This window comes from Aethalodelphis obliquidens, unplaced genomic scaffold (assembly GCF_003676395.1).
Source record: "Aethalodelphis obliquidens isolate GAN/ISIS:26980383/991018 unplaced genomic scaffold, ASM367639v1 scaffold7, whole genome shotgun sequence".
In the NCBI taxonomy this organism is placed as follows: Eukaryota; Metazoa; Chordata; class Mammalia; order Artiodactyla; family Delphinidae; genus Aethalodelphis; species Aethalodelphis obliquidens.
The window spans coordinates 34,144,019-34,163,589 of NW_020837951.1; the positions used below are offsets into that span (position 1 = coordinate 34,144,019).

The 19,571-nt window shown below is 49.3% G+C and overlaps 1 protein-coding gene across 8 annotated transcripts in view; it reads right to left on the minus strand.

The window, feature by feature from the left end:
• The window catches only part of CCDC180 (coiled-coil domain containing 180), a 56,877-nt gene that overhangs the window by 16,947 nt on the left and 20,359 nt on the right, over nt 1-19,571 (minus strand). For 6 of the 8 annotated variants that reach the window (XM_027105437.1, XM_027105436.1, XM_027105433.1 and 3 more), the window contains 13 exons: nt 18,405-18,578; nt 17,441-17,556; nt 16,265-16,391; nt 14,587-14,626; nt 14,040-14,458; nt 12,113-12,339; nt 8,856-9,031; nt 7,168-7,348; nt 6,256-6,402; nt 5,443-5,587; nt 5,135-5,251; nt 3,839-3,937; nt 1,721-1,840 (listed from right to left, as the gene is read on the minus strand). In XM_027105437.1, coding sequence (XP_026961238.1) covers nt 1,721-1,840; nt 3,839-3,937; nt 5,135-5,251; nt 5,443-5,587; nt 6,256-6,402; nt 7,168-7,348; nt 8,856-9,031; nt 12,113-12,339; nt 14,040-14,458; nt 14,587-14,626; nt 16,265-16,391; nt 17,441-17,556; nt 18,405-18,578 — 2,088 coding nt within the window. The remainder of the gene's footprint in view (nt 1-1,720; nt 1,841-3,838; nt 3,938-5,134; nt 5,252-5,442; nt 5,588-6,255; nt 6,403-7,167; nt 7,349-8,855; nt 9,032-12,112; nt 12,340-14,039; nt 14,459-14,586; nt 14,627-16,264; nt 16,392-17,440; nt 17,557-18,404; nt 18,579-19,571) is intronic. The other 2 variants (XM_027105434.1, XM_027105438.1) reach the window with 2 other exon arrangements.

A 19,571-nucleotide genomic window follows, 5' to 3' on the forward strand; every position in this document is an offset into this window, starting at 1 on the left:
TGAAGTAGCAGTGATCATATCTACCTTAGAGGACTATTCATTCATTCATTCATTCATTCATTCACACGTGCATGCTTCAAAAATGTTTCTTGAGTGCCTGCTTTCTGCAAGCCTCTACCTGGGTATGGGACACAGGATGAAGAGGCCACATGTGACCCTTACCCTCATGGAGCTTACAGTCTGGTCAGAGAGACAAGACATTTATTTGACCACAAATAAATGGTCAAAAATGGGGCCAGGGCTTCCCTGGTGGCACAGTGGTTGAGAGTCCGCCTGCCGATGCAGGGGACACGGGTTTGTGCCCCAGTCCGGGAAGATCCCACATGCTGCAGAGCGGCTGGGCCCGTGAGCCATGGGCGCTGAGCCTGCGCGTCCGGAGCCTGTGCTCCGCAACGGGAGAGGGCACAACAGTGAGAGGCCCACATACCGCAAAAAAAAAAAAAAAAAAAATGGGGCCAGTGTTATGAAGGGGAAGTTCCAGCGTCTTCCCTGAGGCTGAGGGTCATGGACCTGTAAGGCCACCCGTAGATGTGCCCAGGCGGTGTTTCTGACCAACGGACAAGTGAGTGAATGAGTACGTGGATGAGTGAGTGGCCACTTCCACCTCGAGTTGGACCTTAGAGAAAGGGTGGGAGTGGTGGCCCACCACGAGTGCTTAGGTGAACTCTTCCCTATTTTATCCTGCATCTTGGCTCAGTGCTAGACTGTAAGCACTGTAAGGGAAGGACTCCAGCTGGACTCCTAAGTTTCACCTTGTGGGGTGCAGTACTGATGGTGTGATGGAAGCTTAGCGCTAGTGGCACAGCGGGAAGAGCCTCCCCAAAGAAGGAAGGGCTGGCTCAGAGCGTGGCAGTGTGAGGCAGGGCCTGAGGGTGGCCAGAGCAGAACTTGAGGGGTGTCCGCTTATGCTCCCATTGGCTCTGTCACAGCCCTTCTGGAAGCTGGTTGAGCACCTCTGGTGTTTAAAGCTTGGTGAGAGAGGGTGGGTGAGGGCGACAGGTTCTGCCCTCTTGGGACACACCGTCTAGGGGAGACGGCTCCTAAAAGGGAGACCTCACTGCATGGTCTGTGGGCTCATGGGGAAGTGGGACATGCCACCAAAACCAGGGGGTGAGAGAAGGCCTGGGGGAAGAGGCCTCTTACGGGGCCAGAGAAATGAAGTGCCCGTGGAGGGCAGACCTCGGAGGAGGCTGCTGCGCAGGTCTAGGTAAAAGGTCTGGATTTTGTTCCAAGGGCAGGAGAGTGACACGGGAAGACTGGCCTTGTCCAACATGAGGTCTGGCTGCAGCTCTGGGAATGGATCATGGGGGAAGTGAGAGGATAAGGGCAGCCACGTGGGCAAGAGACGGGGGGTTGGACAAGGCCATGGGGGTGGGGTGGAGAGAAGCCAGTGGCTGCTCATGGCAGCGGGTGGGAAGGAAGAGGCTGAGAGGTGAGGCTGCCCTGAGAGCTGGTGGGCCCTGATGGCGGGAGGAGGTGCTGCCAGGAGGCGAGGGGTCTCCTAAGAGACCAGTGCAGGGAAGTGACCCATCTGGGATTGGAACCCAGATCTGACTCCACAGCCTGTGGCCTTTCCAAGGCATCCCAGCAGGCCTGGCTTCCAGCAGTGGCCTGGGAGATCTTCTTGCCTTGGGCTGTGCTGAGCCCTGCGGGTTTCCTGGAAGCCAGGACCCAACAGTTCAGCCGCTCTTCCCCATGGCCACCCCATCCCGTTCCTTACGGTAAGGACCACTTGAGTCACAGATACCATGTTCAGCTTGCAGTTGAGATACTGAATCCTCGGGCTCAGTTTTTCTTTCCAACTTCGAACAAGGCCAAGGAGGTCTTCTGTGGTCACTATCTAGTGCGAACATGGAGGAAAAAAGCCACAGGAAGCAGGCTGCGGGCAGGCAGGCTGACTCCATGTGAACTGCAGGAACCGGCTGGCTGGCAAGGACACCTCTTGGCTCCATGGAGGCCCCTCACTTGCAGGGAGGGCCCTGTGGGAGTGGGGAGCCCTGGGCTGGCTCTCTCAGGTGGCTCCACTGCAGCAGCGGATCCTTCCCTGATGGGGCATCGGGAGTTCTATTCCTGGTTCTAGGGGTTTGCTCTGGGCAAATGATTTAAGCTTGTTCTACTTAATCTCCCCGTCAGTGTGATGGGGACACAGTATGTTCCTTCGGATCTCTTCTAGTTCTAATGCTCTACGTGTAGAAGGAAATATTCGGCCCAAGATGGCGAGGGCGTGTAGGCGGGAAATGGCCACAGCCTTTCTGGAGGGTGATCTGGCTATCAGATCGAATACGTCAAATACATGACCCGTTAGAGCAACAATCCCACAGACCATACCTTGCAGGGGGCAGGGAAACACCCGTGAGGATGTTCACCTTCCCCAAGCAGCACGCACAGCGCTCAGTGGTCCCCACACATTGCTCCCTGAATGGCTCACTGACCTAATGGATGACCCAGGCCAGGTGGAGCCTTGGCCTCTTCCCACTCCCTTCATTTCCAATGCACCCTGAATCCCGCCCATTCCCCTGCCGCTCAACCCTGGGATTGGAACATGTCCCTGCTGGAGTCTCGAGTGGTGACACTATTCGGTCTTGGCACTCTGCCTCATTCCTACCTGCCTCCCTGCCTTTCTGCACCCAGCAGCCAGAAGGTCTTCTTTAATGTGGCACTGAGCACACGGCCCTGGGCACACCCTTCCCTGGTCCCCACTGCCTTCACCGAGCATCTGATGCATTGCTTCCGCCTCCTGATGACCACCCGGCAGGAGAGTCCAACCAGTGTCCTCCACCAACACAGGACCACCCGCCCGCTCAAGCAAATGCTCCCCACCCCATGCCAGGGTCTGTGCAAGCCCCCTGCTACCCTGCCCAGTGCCCTGACACATCAGATAGGAAGTGAGGAAATGTGGGAGAGCAAATGCTTCTGCTCTGAAGAGAGAGAGCTGTCCCTAAAGGGCCTGCTGAAGCGGTCACAGCAGATTAAGCTGGTTTTCCCCTGCTCCCCCCGTGTATGTGTAGAAACATCTGCACGAGAACACAAGAGGTACACGGGACCTCCACTCTGTGCTTTGTGGATGTTCGAACTTTTTTCACCAAGCACATGTAACTATGCAAGAAAAAGCAGTAAAGATAGAAAAATAAATGTCCTCTCAGTGCTAATAACAATAAAACCTCAACTTAGTCACTGAAATGGAAGACAGAACCCCTGGCCAGGACATCTGGTTCTCGAGTGCCTGGCTGAACTGTGGAGAAAAGATTACTTGGAGTGACCAGGGTGCAGGTGGCACAAGGGACAGAGACATGCACTAGAGGCAGAAAAACAAGCAAGTCAACAATGTAAGCACGCAGAGACCCGCTACGCTGGTCAGGGCCTGGCAGGCACCTGGAACCTCGCTTCTCCCAGACTTTGCTCCAATTTGGACTTTTCACAGCTTATACACAGAAAATGGAAGTAACCAATTTATGTGCAATGGTCAAAACAAAAGGAAAATCGAACAAAAGGTGGTTGTTCAGAGCGCAGAGTCCTGCCTCTGTTATTCATCCAGGGCTGCGTTCCAATTACAGGGAGGGAGGCCTGGTGACATCAGAGGGGGAGGGAGGCCAGACTCAAGCCCTTGTGCTCACTGGCCTCAAGATGCCTGCCTGGGGGGTGCTAGGGGCCGGGGGCAATGGCTGGCTTCTTTTCTCGTCCTTAATTCCATTGAATAAAACAGGGGTTAAGTAGGAAGGCTCAGAGGCCCCGCTGGTGGTGGAGAAACCTTGACCACAGATGTAAGTTTATTTCCAGTTTACGATTCTGGCCTGATGCATCTTTACTATTCATAACTTAGTATCCACTGAGCACTTACTTTTTCATCTCCCCTTGAGCTTTGGCACATTTGCACCTTGCTTTGAAGCTGCTCCAGAGAAGAATTTAATCCATCTGTTTGCAAATTGGATTTTGCAACCTAGAAAAACCAGAGGTTCTGAGATTTGTTTCTAGAATACTTATTTTGATCAAGAAGATGTTCCGCACATCATTATCTGAGAGGTGGATTAAGTACCGAAAAAATGAAATCAGGGGGAACAATGCACAGTCATATCAGAAACTCGATCAATGCAAATTTAAAGGACTTTTTTTTACTGTCAAATAGTCAGTTTTAAAAATAAAACTGGTGACCTGCAGTACTGGTTGAGGGCGTTAGGAGGACACACTCATGCCCTATTGGTGAGGGGATGTCTGTACAAGCCACCTGGAAAGTACAAAGAGCCTTAAAACATTCATGCTCTAACCCAGTAATTCCAGCTCTGGGAGGCACCCTATGGACACCATCAGAGTTTCCAGTGCAAGCATGTCTAACACACCATTGTGTATATTATAAGTGAAACCCACCAGATGTTCCTCCAAAAAGGAATGGTTAAGTAAAAATGGCAACACATTAGGGAGAGAGAAACCATCAAGTGATGTTTTTGAAGAAACTTTTCAAGATTATACAGCTTAAAAAATTGTAATAAATAGCACCCTTCCCTTGTCCCCACTGCCCTGACCCTCACTCCAGCACCAGGAGCCCAGCTCACACGGCCCTGCTGACCCGGCCCCCGCTCCAGCCTCATTGCTCCCCGCTTTTTCCTGCTCGAGCTCTCTCTCTCACCTTGGCTCCAGCTTCCCAGGATTTTTTTCACGATCTCTCCAGGACACTGCTCCCCACCCTCCTGCCTGGCTGGCTCTTCCTTCACCATCAAGCCTTGGGAAACACCACTTTCCTAGTCCAGGTGAAATCCTCTCCTCTACATCCCCACGCACCTCACACAGCCCTCATGGCCTCTGTAGCCCAGATGGCCTGGCATGTCTAAGGCCTGAATTTCTGGTGTCAGTCAGACCTGGGTTCACATTTTGGCTCCACCATTTAAGAACTCTGTGTTCTTGCCCTAAGTCACTTAATGACTCTCTGCCTCAGTTTCCTTATCTCTAAAATGGGGATAAGAACGGTACTTGCCTCACACAGCTCTTGTGAGGACTCACACAGTTAATCAAAATAAGCCCACTGGCAGGCTGCATGGTGCATAATAACTCCGTGGATGTTAGAAACTATTACGATTTAATCTCTGACTTCCGGGCTGGAGTGCAAGCCCCATGGGGCAGAGGAAGAATGAGTCTGTCCTACCTCGCACTTGATTTTCACTTGCAGATTTGTCAGCAACCGCTGGATTTTCTCTATGAAAATAAGGTCCACAGACAGGTTATGGAATTTACTTTCAAACTTGTTGATGATATCATTAGCCTTAAAGAAAGAGAAAAAGTAAAGGAGTCGGGCTTAATTTGGAACTCTTGGACTTTAGAAGCAGAGGGGGACAGGCTCAGCTAATGGTTGGGAAGGGGGCTTGACCAGCCTATCAGGCAGTGAGCAAGGCAACCACCTTGTAAGCGGGTATGACGGGAGCCTGGCTAGAGGTCATGGTGGGGCCTGCTCACCTGGTCCAGGTACTCGCTCTCCATCTTCTCCATCCTGATCATGATTAAATTTTCAACAAACTCTATCCGGGCAGCTTCCTTCTCCAGTCGATGACACAGTGAGTCAATTTCTTCAGAAGAAAAGTTGCCTCCCTCTGAGAACAATCTGAAAATAATTTGGGAGAAATAAATCCACTGATCAGACCTGAACCTTTCCACCCAGTCCAAATACTGTGGTTGACAAGGCTTTAGATTAAAAGTACAAGACCATGGAAAAGCAAATGCAGGTAGCTCAAGGACAGAAGCAGGGAAACAACCCAAATGTCCATCAAGAGATGAATGGATAAACAAAATGTGGTACATCCACACAATGGAATATTGGAGCCTTAAGAAGGAATGAAATTCTGACAGATGCTGTGACATGGATGAGCATTGAAGACAGCATGCTGAGTGAAAAAAACAGACACACAAAAGAACAAATCTGGTGTGATTTCACTTCTACGAGGTCCCTAGAGTAGTCAAATTCATAGAGACCGAAAATAGAATGGTGGTTCCCAGGGGCTGGGGGAGGGCGAAATGGACACTTAGTGTTTAAGTTAGTGTTTAGAGATTCAATTTGTGAGGGTGAAAATGTGCTGGAGATGGATGGTGGTGATGGTAGCACAACAGTGTGGATGTACTTAATGCCAGTGGACTGGACGCCTAAAATGGTTAAAATGGATCATTTTATGTTACGGATATTTTGTCCCTATTAAAAAATGGAGAGGCAAACAAGACCACCTCTCAATAGAGGAAGCCCAGTGGCCCACAGAGGCCCCAGATGCTGGCTCTCACCTGCAGTGCCTGACAAACTCAACATTGGTGTAGCGAAGCTTGCCCAAGCTCTCCTCCAGGTACTGGCGGAAGCTGCGCAGGGACACCTGGACGACGTCGACGTAGCTGAGCAGTTCCTGGTGCAGAGTGCTGCTGAGAGTGACCAGCCTGGGGGACACGGGAGGGCAGGGTGGTGACCTGGGCACGGGCGGTCAGCCTGGGAGGTGGCTTGAGCTCCACATGCCATGCCCAGCTGTGGGGTCACCAGAACCACTGCCTGTCTTCTCTGGGTAGAAAAAGAGGCCTTAGAAGGAAATTCACGATGCCAGTGCATGTGGGGCTCTCAGTGAGCTGGACCAGAGGGCAGCCCTCTCCTCTGTCCGGCCCCTGCCACCAGATTGCTAAGAGAATCCCCAGGTCCTACTGGCTCCGCCTCCTCCTCCCTCCACCCGCTATAACTCACAGGCACCTCACCTCAAACCCCTGAGGGGCCTCCTGGGACCCCTCACTCTGCCCTGAGAGCAGGGCACCTCCACCTCGAGCTGGGCCAGTGCTCCTCTCCGACGGGGGAACCCTGCCCCCTCCCCACCTTTCTCCATCCCAGGCCGGAGGGCCTCCTGCAGGAAGCTCTTCCTGACTTCCCCTGATAGGAGCGGTCCTTCCCACCATGGACGTTTCAGGGCACATCATCTGCACCCCGGCACTCTGACCACGGGCACCCTTTTCTCTCTTTGGCTGCTCCCCCACCCCCAGCACCCAGCCCCCAGCCAGACGCTTCACACAGCTGCACCCTTGCGAAGAGGTGAAAACCCTTCCGGAAACCCTGACCCTTCTATTACCCACAGGGGGTGGGGTAACCACTCCTCTGAGAACAGCCACCTGGCGGGGATTCTAGGGCCACGAGGCTGCAGCTGAGACCCCCAGTGCCCTTACTTCTGGCTCTTGGTGGCGTTCAAGAAGTTGTGCTCCATGTCGCAAATCTTGCGCTGGAAGTCTTTGCTCCTCATGTTCTGCTCCTCTTGGAACTGGCAGAACATCCTCCTCTCCTTCCTCAGCATCTCCATCACCCCCGCACAGTGGCTGTCCAGCCGCTCTTGGTGAAGCAAGAGTTCGGCTGGAAAAGGACAAGGGGAGATGAGGCCCTCCAGGATCTCAAGCCAGCTCAGGACAGCGCTTTCCTGGACAGTGACGTGCCTCTCCCGGGCCAGCTACAGAGCAGGGACCTTTCAGGCCAAGGTCCCTTATCCTGTCCCCACTGCCCTCCCCGGGGCCTGGCCTGGGAATGGACACAGATCTCAGGGAGGCCAATATGAGACAGCCCTGGGTCTTTAACTGGAGAGGAGGATCTGGCCGGCTGTGATCAGCGAGGTTCCTGCGGTGGAGATACCCTGCCTGCAGCAGAAGGGAACAAAGCCTGGGAGACGGACAGCACCTCCCACCCCAGGAGCAGGTGGGATGGGTGTTGGGGAGGGCAGGGATCTCGATGCGAAGGCCTGGGAGAAAAGAGCCAGCACAAAGCTGGGCAGTTGGCATGTGTCCCTTTATATCAGTGGCTTCTCATTTCCAATGAGCCTCAGTTACAATGGACTTCAAGAGCTCCATCATAGGCCTTTAGAGTTAGCAGAGAGTCCCAGCTCACCTCATCTCACCTCCTACTGCCTGGAGTGGAGGAAGTGCTATGGTCTCAGCTCTGCCAAAAACAAATGGTGGGATTCTGGGGCTTTGCTTCTCCAGCCTCGTTTTTCACATTATGCACTGGGCCAGGAGCCAGGGAAGGGGAAGGAAATCAGCCTTCAGGGAGCATCTTTGTTTATACTTATAATTAACGCACACATTTCCCATATGAGGACAACGAGGTTCCAAAAGTGAAGCTGGTCTCCCAAGGCCACAAGCATTGGGCCTCTGGAGTCCACACTCTTTCGCTGCTCCAGGCAATAGGAGGTTGGGTGGGGTCACGTGGAGGCTCTCTGGAAGCTTTCAGGGTCAATAATGGAGCTTGAAGTGTGACTCGAGTAAAAACCTGACAGGAGCCGTTGAAGGATCCAAATGAAAGTGCCCTCCCTCCAATTAATGGAGCCCTCTGCCTTAGAGAGAAAGGGCACGTCTTTTTAAGTGTTAAAAATTATAAGCTGAAAATAATGGCTACCACTTTTGGAGGTTCTGGTTTATGCTAGATGCTCATGATTCCTCACTGTACCATTTCAAGGAGAATTAATTACCACCAACAGCATGCCTTCTGCAGGTTAGGAAGGGATCGGAGAGGTCAGGTAACCTGCCCAGAATCCCACAGCTAGACAGGTTGAACCTGTTAGCTCTGATTCCTGAACTAGAGGCTTGCCTCTAGGGTATCTGCCATGCAGGTGTGTGTCTGACAGGTGTGTGAGCATATCTGGGATCCACAAAGCTAAAATAGGACAATACTCTTCATTTCAGCATCTAACACCTTCTTTAAAAAAAACCTTAAATGAGGATTCTGAGTACAACCTTCTCTGCCAACCTGAGAGGTATGAACCCTCACGCACATCTTCCAACGTGTGATGACAACATGCTAAGCGTTGCGTGGTACAAGCTGCTAATGAATGTAGGGCTGCAGTGGCACAGACACCGGGGGTCTGCAGTACCTGCCCTGACGTTGTGGATGTCCTTTTCAATGAGCTGGGCTCTTGGCTGGTGCAGGTGCAGACGCAGCTCCAGTTCTGAATCCAGCTCATCAATCTTGGTGGCCACGATGACCCGGGCATTGAGGGCACATTGGTCAAACCACTTCTCTAAGTGCTCAAAAAAGCCAGCTCGAAGCCTAAGGGAGAGACCAGCGAGGGTCAGCAATTGTGACCAGGGAGATATCTTTCCACACTGATGCTTAAAGTGCTTCCCCCTTCTACTACTTCTTCCTTATTTTATTTCCCACTACACTGTATCTCTTTGTTTGGGTGGACCATCATTCATTTAGCCAGACCCCCTGTTGAAGGACATTGGGTGGTTTCCAACCATTTGTTCTTACAAAGAAGACTGCAATGAATAACCTCGTACATATGTCAAGTGTAGAACAATTTCTATAGGATTAAATTCCCTGAAATTCAAAGCCTGAAATACATTTGTGGATCTGGTAGATACAGCCAAACTGCTTCTGTTGCAAGGCAACTTGAACTCCCATCAACAATGAATAAAAGTTCCTATTTATCCATAGCTTCAGAATGTACTGTCAAACTCTTGAATTTGACAATTTTCTCATATTATGACTGAGATTGAGCATATTTTCATGTGTTTAAGACTATTAAATTTCTTTTTCTGTGTACTATCCATTAATATCTTTTGTCCATCATTCTAGTGTGTAGTTGCCTTTTTTCTTATTAATTTCTAGAATCTCTTTATGTATTGGGAACATGAGGTCCTTTGACTGAGATGTGAGTTGCAAATATTCTTCCCAGTTTATTATTTCATCCTGTTAAAATGTAGAGTGATTTTCTTGGCTATATATTGTTAAGATGTTGGTTCTCTCCAAATGTATCTACACATCCAATACAATAACAATTAAAAGCTCGGCAAATGTCTTCTTTTGGAAACTGATGAGCTGATTTCAAACTTATATAGAAATACAAAGGGCCAAGGAGAGTCAAAACAATGTTGGAGGACGTCAAGGTTGGAGGACTTACACCACCAGATAATAAGACTTAATATAAAGCTACAGTAATCAATCAGGGGGAGGTGGTGATGCGAGGCCTGGCAGAGCTGTGGAGAGAGAAGAGTCTTCTCAAATGGCCTGGGGTCAACTGGTTATCCATGTGGGAAAGAAATGAATCTGACTTCTACCTCATACATAAACAAAAATCAATTCCAGTTGAATTGTACATCTAACTATGAAAGTTTAAAACTATAACATTTATGGTAGATAACACAGGAGAATATTTTCATGACCTTGAGGCAAGCAAAGATATCTTAGATAAGACAGAAATTACCCTAACCCTAGTGAAAAAAACTGATGACTAGGACCTTATTAAAAGGATTTCTGTTCATCAAAAGATACCTTTAAGAGAGCAAAAAAGGCAAGCACAGTGAGCAGGATGAACATTTGCCATGTATTTAACTAATAAAAAACTCATATCTGAGATCAATAACTCACATAAATTAATAAGAAATAAGATAGGCAATCCACCAGAAAAAAAATGGGCAAAAAATTTGGCTAGGCATTTCACAGAAAGATGACTAAATGGCCAATAAGTATATGACAAGGTACACAGCATCGTTACTCATCAGGAAAATGCTAATTAAAACCACAAAGAAACACCACTACACATACACCAGAATGGTTAAAATAAAAACTACTGACAAAACCAAGTGAGGATGTGGAGCAACTGGAACTCTCATACACTGCTGTAAACTGTTAAAACAAAACCACTTTTGAAACCTCTTTGGCAGTATCTTTTGGTTGTATCTCCTCTGAGACAGATGGACACACATATAAGTCAATTTCCCAACAATTCCACTCTTAGTTATATAGCTAACAGAAATGTATACACATGTTCACCAAAAGAAGCCGGATATAAAAGAGTACATTCCATGGGATTCCATTTAAGTAAGTTCAAAAACAAGTAAAACTAATTCAGAAGTTAGAATATTTGTTATCCTTGGGTAAGGGAGGGCAGTGACGTGAGATGGGTACATGAAGGAGGTTGGTAGTGCTGTCTTTCCTGTGGGTACTGATTACTGGGTGTGTTCCCTTTGGGTAATTAATTGAGTTATGCTCATAATTTCCATACTTTTCGGTATGTATCCTATGCTTCAACATTCAAATCCAATCCGTTGAACACAGAACTATTTTTTTGGTTGGTCTCAAGGCCAGATGGCATAGTGTTTGGTTCAAGACTCTGGAATTACAGGGTCTAGGTTCATATCCTGGATTTAACTACTTCCTATCTCAGAGATCTTATCCAAGTTATAAATTCTGAGCTTCAGTTTCTAGAATCACCTGTAAAATAAGCTAATTACAGTACCCCTCTCTTAGTTATTGAGAGTATTAAACTTTCTCAATAAATATTAGCTCCGATGGTGGTCCTTGCTTTTCTTCATTCCCTGGTCTATGGAGAGGGCAGACAATGGCCTGTGACAGAGGAAGGAGGAGGATGAGGTTCAAGTCAGAAGACATTTTCAAGGTGAGATGATGCTGAGGTGAAGAAGAATAGAGTCCAAAGGCCTGACTTTACTCCTTCTACTCCCTGCCTCTGGTCTCCTGTCCATGTATAAACATGGGAGGTAGACTAACCAGGTGATCTCTAGCTGGTTAGTCCTAGCTATGACACTGTAGTATCAGGAGGGCAATGCAAATGCTATCCAAGAGCCAAATGCAAATTTTTACATTTGTTCCAAATTCAAACATAAAGGACCAGAAAGAAATTTGGGAGTTAGGGGCAGTAGATATTCAGTGGTAAAATTATTCTATATTCTTCATTGTACTTTTTTCAATTTTCTACATTAAATGTGTCACATAACCAGAGCAAAATACCATACTGATATACTCATAACTATGGTCTATATCTATATAATTTTCCTAAAAAAGAAAAGAAAAGGAACTCTAATATTAACAGACATGCCAGGATCTAGAACCCAGAAACACCTTCTAGGGAAAACCCTGTTTCTTCTGTATTGATACAAGGCCCAGGCCAGCAAGTCATCCTGGGACAGGCAGAGGGCTCACTCTCACAGAGGATATCTGTGACTGCGAAAAATCCCTGGACATCTGCTACTTTGTGTTGTGTTTCTCATGTCTACCCTCAGTTACCTACGTGTTTTCTTTTCCAAAACGAGTCCAATCTTCCATTATACTATTTCACCTTGTTAATAAAACTCAAGGAGAATGAGAATAAAAGGGTTTTTTACTCACTGTTTCTTAATTTCTAAAACTAGTCTGGATGGAATGATCACTTGTTCTAGGACCTTGGCACTGGAAGTGTCATTGAAGAGAATGGCAGAAAGGTTGGAATGGGGCCTCTTGCTACTCTCTTCTTGTTCCAGGGGCAGGAAGACAAAGTAAGTGGTCCCACTGGACGTTGTGAAGGACTCCATTTCCTCATGGGAGACCGCTCCCAGACTCTCTTCCTGGGTTCTGACCTAAGCAGAAAACAAGACTTTAGACTTGCCATCATCAAACAGACTTGGTGATCCCTACCACAGGTTCCGTGACATCAGAGGTTGTAAACCTGTGGGACAAATCTTGCCTGTGATTGCTTTTTGCCCATACAGTGCCTTTTAAAATTGGGAAATTCCACCTAAAAATCTGGATTTCTGATTTCTTTTTAAAACCAGAAAATCTGGAAATTCTGAGCCTACATTCCCACAGGGCATTGTTGGCTGGAACTGAATAATGGCTGCATGGTTGCCATCGACTGAACGTTGATGTCCCTCCAAAATTCATATCCCCAGTGTGTTGGTAATTGCAGGTGGGCATTGGGAGGTTATTAGGTCATGTAGGCAGAGCCGTCCCTCATGAATGGGGTTAGTGCCCTTATAAAAGAGATCTCAGAGAGCTCTTGCCCCTTCCACCATGTAAGGACACAGAAAGAAGGCAGCCGTTTGTGAACCAAGGAGTAGGCCCTCGCCAGACACTGAAGCTGCCAGCGCCTGGATCTTGAATTCCCAGCCTCCAGCACCGTGAGAAATAAATGTCTGTTGTTTATAAACCACCCAGTCTGTGGTGTTCTGTTAGCGCAGCCTGAGAGGACTAAGACAGTAGCCTCTCTCATGTGTCACTATTTTACACTTGGTGTCCAGCCCTCTTTTCTATTGCATGTCTGTGGGCATTTGAGTTTGGGGTCCCTGTTCAAAAAGAGGCCTCATATGCCAATTCTTCCACAGCAATATAGGAAGAGAGTCGTTTGCAATTTCATGATTATGGAATTCAAATTACTGTTCTGTGAGTTTGAATGTGTTTTGAGGACAAGATTTATTTATTTATTTTGTGTGTGTGTGGTATGTGGGCCTCTCACTGTTGTGGCCTCTCCCGTTGCGGAGCACAGGCTCCGGACGCGCAGGCTCAGCGGCCATGGCTCACGGGCCCAGCTGCTCCGCGGCATGTGGGATCTTCCCGGACCGGGGCACGAACCCGTGTCCCCTGCATCGGCAGGCGGACTCTCAACCGCTGTGCCACCAGGGAAGCCCGACAAGATTTATTAATATGAGAGTTACTTCCCTGCACTCTAAGGGGAGCTATCTGCCAACTTGGATATGGATCTTTTTTCTTACATAAGCAGAGAATGGAAAGAGAGAAGGAATGGAGGGGCTAAGTTGGTCTACACAATAAAGAGGAGCTGGGAAAGAGGGAGGACCGAGGAGGGATGAGGAAAGTCGAGGGGTGACTTCAGAGTAGGTTGCAAGATGGGATGTGAGGAGAGGAAGGTGAATTTTAAAAAGCATTGCTGGGGGCTTCCCTGGCAGCGCAGTGGTTGAGAGTCCGCCTGCCGATGCAGGGGACACGGGTTCGTGCCCCGGTCCGGGAAGATCCCACATGCCGTGGAGCAGCTGGGCCCGTGAGCCATGGCCACTGAGCCTGCATGTCTGGAGCCTGTGCTCTGCAACGGGAGAGGCCACAACAGTGAGAGGCCCACGTACCACAAAAAAAAAAAAAAAAAGCATTGCTGTGAGATAAGAATTGGATCCCTGCTGACAAAAATAAAAGGTGTGCAGACATTTGTTATTCTCTATATGTACCCCAGTGGAGACTGCGCCACTGGGGACCCCAGCTTGTCTTAGGGACACACGGAGTGAACACAGCACACCTTCCATACCCAAGAGTGAATCTGCTGCTGGCCTACCTCATCCACAGACGAACTCTCACGCTCTTCCTCTTCTTCCTCCTCTTCCTCCCTCTCCTCCTCCACCTTTTCCTTTTTCTCCTCCTCTTCTTCTTCATGAACCATCATGTTTGCCTGGTTCGGGGGTGATTTTAAGGAGCTGTCTCTTTCAACATGCGTTTCTTCTAATCCCGGAATAGAGTCCCCTCTGGACTCATCCATCTCTTCACTCGGTACAGACTTTTCCTGTGGGCTTACTACCACCTCTTGAGTGGTGGGGGACTCGATTTCTTGATCTTCTACTTCTTCTATCTCTTCCACTGGCCTGAGGGAACTTGTTCCCCTACTTAAGCTTTCCTCACCTTTGCTCGCGTCTGCTTTAGGCCTTTGTTTTCCCCTCAGTTTTCTCCTTCTCTCCTGGAATTGCTTTTCATGTGGTTCTGTTGATGACCAAGCCCAAAGCCCAGGAAGAGACAGGTTACCAATACAGCCTGCTTGGGCCTCCCCAGACCCCAGATATACAAGCGTGGAGTCGGGGAGACTCAGACTTGAATTGTAAAAGTGTTACCTGGTGCCCTCAGTCGGAAGATGACTTCACCCTCCAGGTTCTACAAGGCAAAAACACGGACACGGAATGAGCAGAGCGCCACTTCTGAGGGCGTATCTTTTCTTTTAAGGAAAAGGCCCCGCCCCTCCCCTTCTACATCTGATGCAGGCCTTGACCACTTATTTCACAGGGGTAATCAGGGTGTTCCCAATCAGTTTTCCTTAATCCCAAGCAGGCTAGCAAAGCTTTCATCACACAATGGCAATCACAGAATAAAATCTCATTCTGACACATTTTTAGTAGTGATCTGGAGCAAAAAGCAAGAAAGTATAAATGGAGGGATGCAAACAAAGGGGCAGGAATCTGCTACACCCAGTGCTGGATGCAAACATACAGAATGAACATGATTTACAAGATCTGGGAGCCCCCTCGTCAACACTACAAATTCCCTCTCTCACAGGCCGTGGGTGAAGTTGTGGATATAGTGTGCCATGGATAAGAGTGGATCCGAATTCCAGCTCCTCACAAGCTGGATGACCTTGGGCAAGTCCCTTAAACCCTACGGGCTCAGTGTCCTCCCTGTGACACGGAGACCACAGTAGCACCTACACTTTAACCCAGGCAACCAGACTGATCTCAAAGATAGTGAGCTTCCCCACCGACAGCCTGAGTTCCACCTCAAGCCAGGTGCCCCACGAAGCATTCACGAGCAATTGGGACACGGATCCCGGCTTGGGGGAGGAATTCTCTGAGGAGTCAGGAACCCCACACCTATGGGAAACCCTCACCAAGTTCAGTGTCAGCCACAAGTATCTTCAGCCCTGGCCGTGCAGGACTCTGGGTGCGTGTGTGGGAAAGAGCCAACTCTGGGAGAGTCAGACCAGGACACTCCGGGCATTCGTGCATTTACCAGGGAGCACTCAGCGTGTCTGAATAATGTGCAGGACACTGCTGAGGGCAGTGGAAGCTGGACGAAAGTTAGGAGGGCACACCTGCCCCTCAGAAAACCCCTTCCAGTAGGATGCCCTGAACTCCTGCATTTGACAGTGACCAACGTACAAGCCCGTTCAGGGAAAGGAGAGGTGACGGGGTGAGGAAGGGGAGATGAGGGTCAGAATGAGTGGGGGGGATCCTGTCACTGGCAGTGGCTGGAAGTATGGGTGGGTTTGGGGTGTGTGGAAACAGAAGGATCCCAGCAGAGGAGCAGGGTGAGGAAGGGCAGGGGGCAGTGGCAGATGTAGGAAGAGTGAGGAGTTTGCTGAAGCAGGGAGAGTCAGGGCGGGACCCAGATGCGGGGGGCCTCTGAGGTCATCTAGGGACTGTGGGCTGGGTTTGGTAGGGGCTGCAGAGCTGGTGAGCAGGAGAGTGGGTACCTCAGAGCTGTATTTTAGGAGGGTTATGCAGCAGTGGTGAGTTGGGTGAATGGAACTCAAAGAGTCACATAAATTAGCCTTTTAATTATAATTCCATTCAAGCCTGAGGCCTGGATTCTGAGCCCTTCAACCTCTTTTTAATCTGAGAAGAGATGGTCTCTTTAGGAGACGCTTTTAGCTTCTCACTCCTTGATGTCCTGACATAGATTCTAACTCCCCACAGTCCAGAGAGGCATTCAAAATTGAGGCAAATAAGACCTAGACGTCATCCTCTCCCCATTGCTCCTTCGTGAGCAGCTGGGATTTTTTTGTATCCCTTTCCATACCTGTTCAAAGATTTCACGAACACAGAAGTGTCGGCTGAGGGTAGAGCTGTAGGAGTTGAGTTCCTTCAGTATGATCGCTGGGTACTCCATCACTTCCTTTGTCAGGAGGCCATGAGAACTCTCATACCTGGGAGGCAGGGAGGTGAGACCCCTGTCTAAGGGGGGTCAGCTGGGTGTGAGAGACCCCCAGCCAAGAGCCATGCCTGGGACCACATGGAGGTGGGCTTGTATCTGGCATTTAGCTCTGCGCAGAGCTACTGCGTAGGTTTCCTTTTACAATAACAGTCTTTGCTTTGTTTTGCTATTTTTCTGATCATACAAAGAACACATACTCTTTGTAGAACATTTAGGAAGCACACGTGAGAGAGTTCTCTGCATGTTGTAACATGGGTTCCCACTTCCTGTCTACTGTACTAACCCTGTCCTTGAACTTTACCTATATTATCCCATCAAGCACTCCAAAACCCCAAGGCCCAGACTTCTATCTGTTCCCTAGTTAAGACCAAGGTTCAGGGGGTTACTTATTTGCTTTAAAACGTACTTCTGACTCTAAGTACTGCAGTCAGTTGGTAGTGCAGTTCCATTTCTGTGACTAGTCCTTACAAAGGCCCCAAGCTACGAGATAGTTCACAGGGAACTGCTTTTAATATTGAGAGACTGGCACCCGTCTTAAAAAGCTAATCAACTGGAGGATGGTTAATTCATTACGAAGCATCCGTATTAATGAACGGATGGTCATTTAAAAATGAAAAAAATCTGCAGTTATACAACAATTCTTATCTTAAAAACACTGTATGTGTATATACATATCCACATTTATAAACGTCTGTGTTCACAAAAAGGACGACTTGGGCAGAAGTTAGGAGAATTTCCTACATGTTTGCATTTGTTAACTTTTTTTTTCTTTAACAAAGCATGTATGTTTTAAAAGTTAAGGAGGTGGGGGGAGGGTCCATGCTCTTGACCTTTAAACTCCATGGCATAGAAACCTCCCTCCATAAACTTTTCTGATCCAAGTTCTCCCTGAAACCTTTTCTGCTGGCTGAGGGTAGAGCTGCAAAGAACCACAGTGATCTCTGATGTTGGAGGCATCATTGGGCTGGGCTCCTAGGCAGGCACCTTCTGATCCTGAATATGAATTCCAGGCCATCCCCTTCCGGCGTCTGGTCTGCCTACCTGCATTTCATATTCTTCAGAAAATCTTTGGCCTTTACCAGGTGTAACTTCAGGGTATTCTCACAGCTTTGCTGCCTCAGTTGGTCCAAGAGCTTATCGAGGTGAGCCTCCTGGGCCTGGTAGCCACACCCCAAACAGAAGGAAGCAGATGTGAGTTACCAGAGCTCGACGAGTGTACGTGACACGCAGAGACCCTGCCCCTGGAGCTGAGGTCCAGGTGCCCCGGGCAGGCTCTTTTCTACAAAAGGGGCACCAAATGTACCATCATCCTTACTCTCACTGCTCTGGGCCTTTGGGCTCTTTTCCCTGCCTGGAATGTTCTTCTCTGTCTACGTTATAGCCCTGGAGACCCTTCCTAGATGGGACTCCTCAGGGACATGTCCCTCACCCCCAGCCCGCCCCGGCAGGCCCCCGCTACACCTTCCGGAGGCACCTACTCCCTGCTCTCCTTCTCACCTGTTGTGCTCGACGTCAGATGCTGAGTGCACCCCTCCACCCCTAGACTGTGTGAAGGCAGGTGGGTGGGGGCCAGCTCATGTCCTGTGGGGACAGGATGACTGCCAGAGGTAGATTCTCCGTGCCCCGCAGTCTGTCTGTCTCTCATGCAGACCCCCTCACAGACATGTCTGGATTCGGCACCCATCACACAACCCAGACCTGACTCTGGCAGGATTCTTCTGCTCCCATGCAGCCCCGTGACCAAGGTGAGCCTCAGTTTCCTATCTGCTCAAGTTTTATAGCTTGAGGCTTTACATTTGAGTCTAAGATACATTTGGGGTTAATTTTTCCATAAAAATAAAATACATAAAATATGGTGTGAAGTATGGATTGAACTTTTCTTTGCTTTGTATCTGAATGTTGGCTGAGTTCACGGGCCACCAAGCAGAGCCACTGGGCAGCTGACAGTCCGGGTGTGGCCCTGCGCTCATGCCTCGTGGGGGCTACCTGGATGCCGGGCCCACACCTGGCTCTCGCGGCTGTGCTTCTGCCGCTGCTGCTCCATCCTCTTCTCGAGCTCCAGCTCCTGCATCAACAGCATGCTCCGATGTACCTCCCACAGCTGCACAGCCTCCTGGAAATAGCTGAAGAGATCTGAGTTCTGCCGCTCTGTCTGCTTCGCCACGGCCTGGAAGGATTTCTGCGGTGGCAGAACCCAGAGAAGGGGCCTTAAGTGCCAATCGGCCCAGGCTGAGGAGAAGAGCCCCACTCACGGGGCTCCCTCGCCGGCAGTGGAGGCCCATGTCACTGGCTGTCACTGCCTGGGCACCATCCCTCAAGGTTTTCTTCTGTGCCACATCGTGGCTCACGGTCCCCTCTCTGCTGGGACAGCATTTCTGGTCTGTCCAAGGCCATGCCCTCGGACTGGTTGACCTGAAGTCCCATCTCTAGACCTGCCCCATGTCCACTGAAGTCCCTGACAGAAAGAAGATGGAGTTTGGGGCCTACAAAGAAGATGCCACCCTAGACACCAGCCTGGCATCAGGTGGGCCATACCCACCTTGGACTGGGGCATCCCTCCTTCTTTGGATTCCCTGACTCAGCACCTGAGCCAAACACCACAGTCTACTGTTAAATCCTCACCTCTCCCTCTTTCACGTGTGTCTCTTATACTCTCCTAGGGTCTGGGGTTGGCAAACTGTGGCCCGTGAGCTAAATATAGTCCCCTGCCTATTTCTGTTTAAACTTGGGAGCTAAGCACAGATTTTACATTTTTTAATGGCTGAATAAAACCTAAAGAAGATATTTAATGATGTAAAAATTATATGAAATTCAAATTTCAGTGTCCATAAATAAAGTTTTATTGAAACACAGCCATACCCATTCATTTCTGCATTGCATAGGGCTGCTTCTGTGTGACAGCAGCAGAGCGAGAATTTGTGCCAGAAACCTGACAGCCCACAGAGCCTAAAATATTTACTATCTGGCCCTTCACAGAAAACGTGTGCTGACCCCTGCTCTAGACTCTAAGCATCATGGGATGCAGGCTTACTGCTCCTCGTGACCTTCAGCACCCAGACCCGGCAAGGGCTCGGGGAGCACTCACTGCCCGAGACTGTCCAATCGGAGTCCGCGGGTGACTGAGGCATCAAGGGGTGAGCCTGGAGCACCCGGCACAGGGGCACTGCTCCGA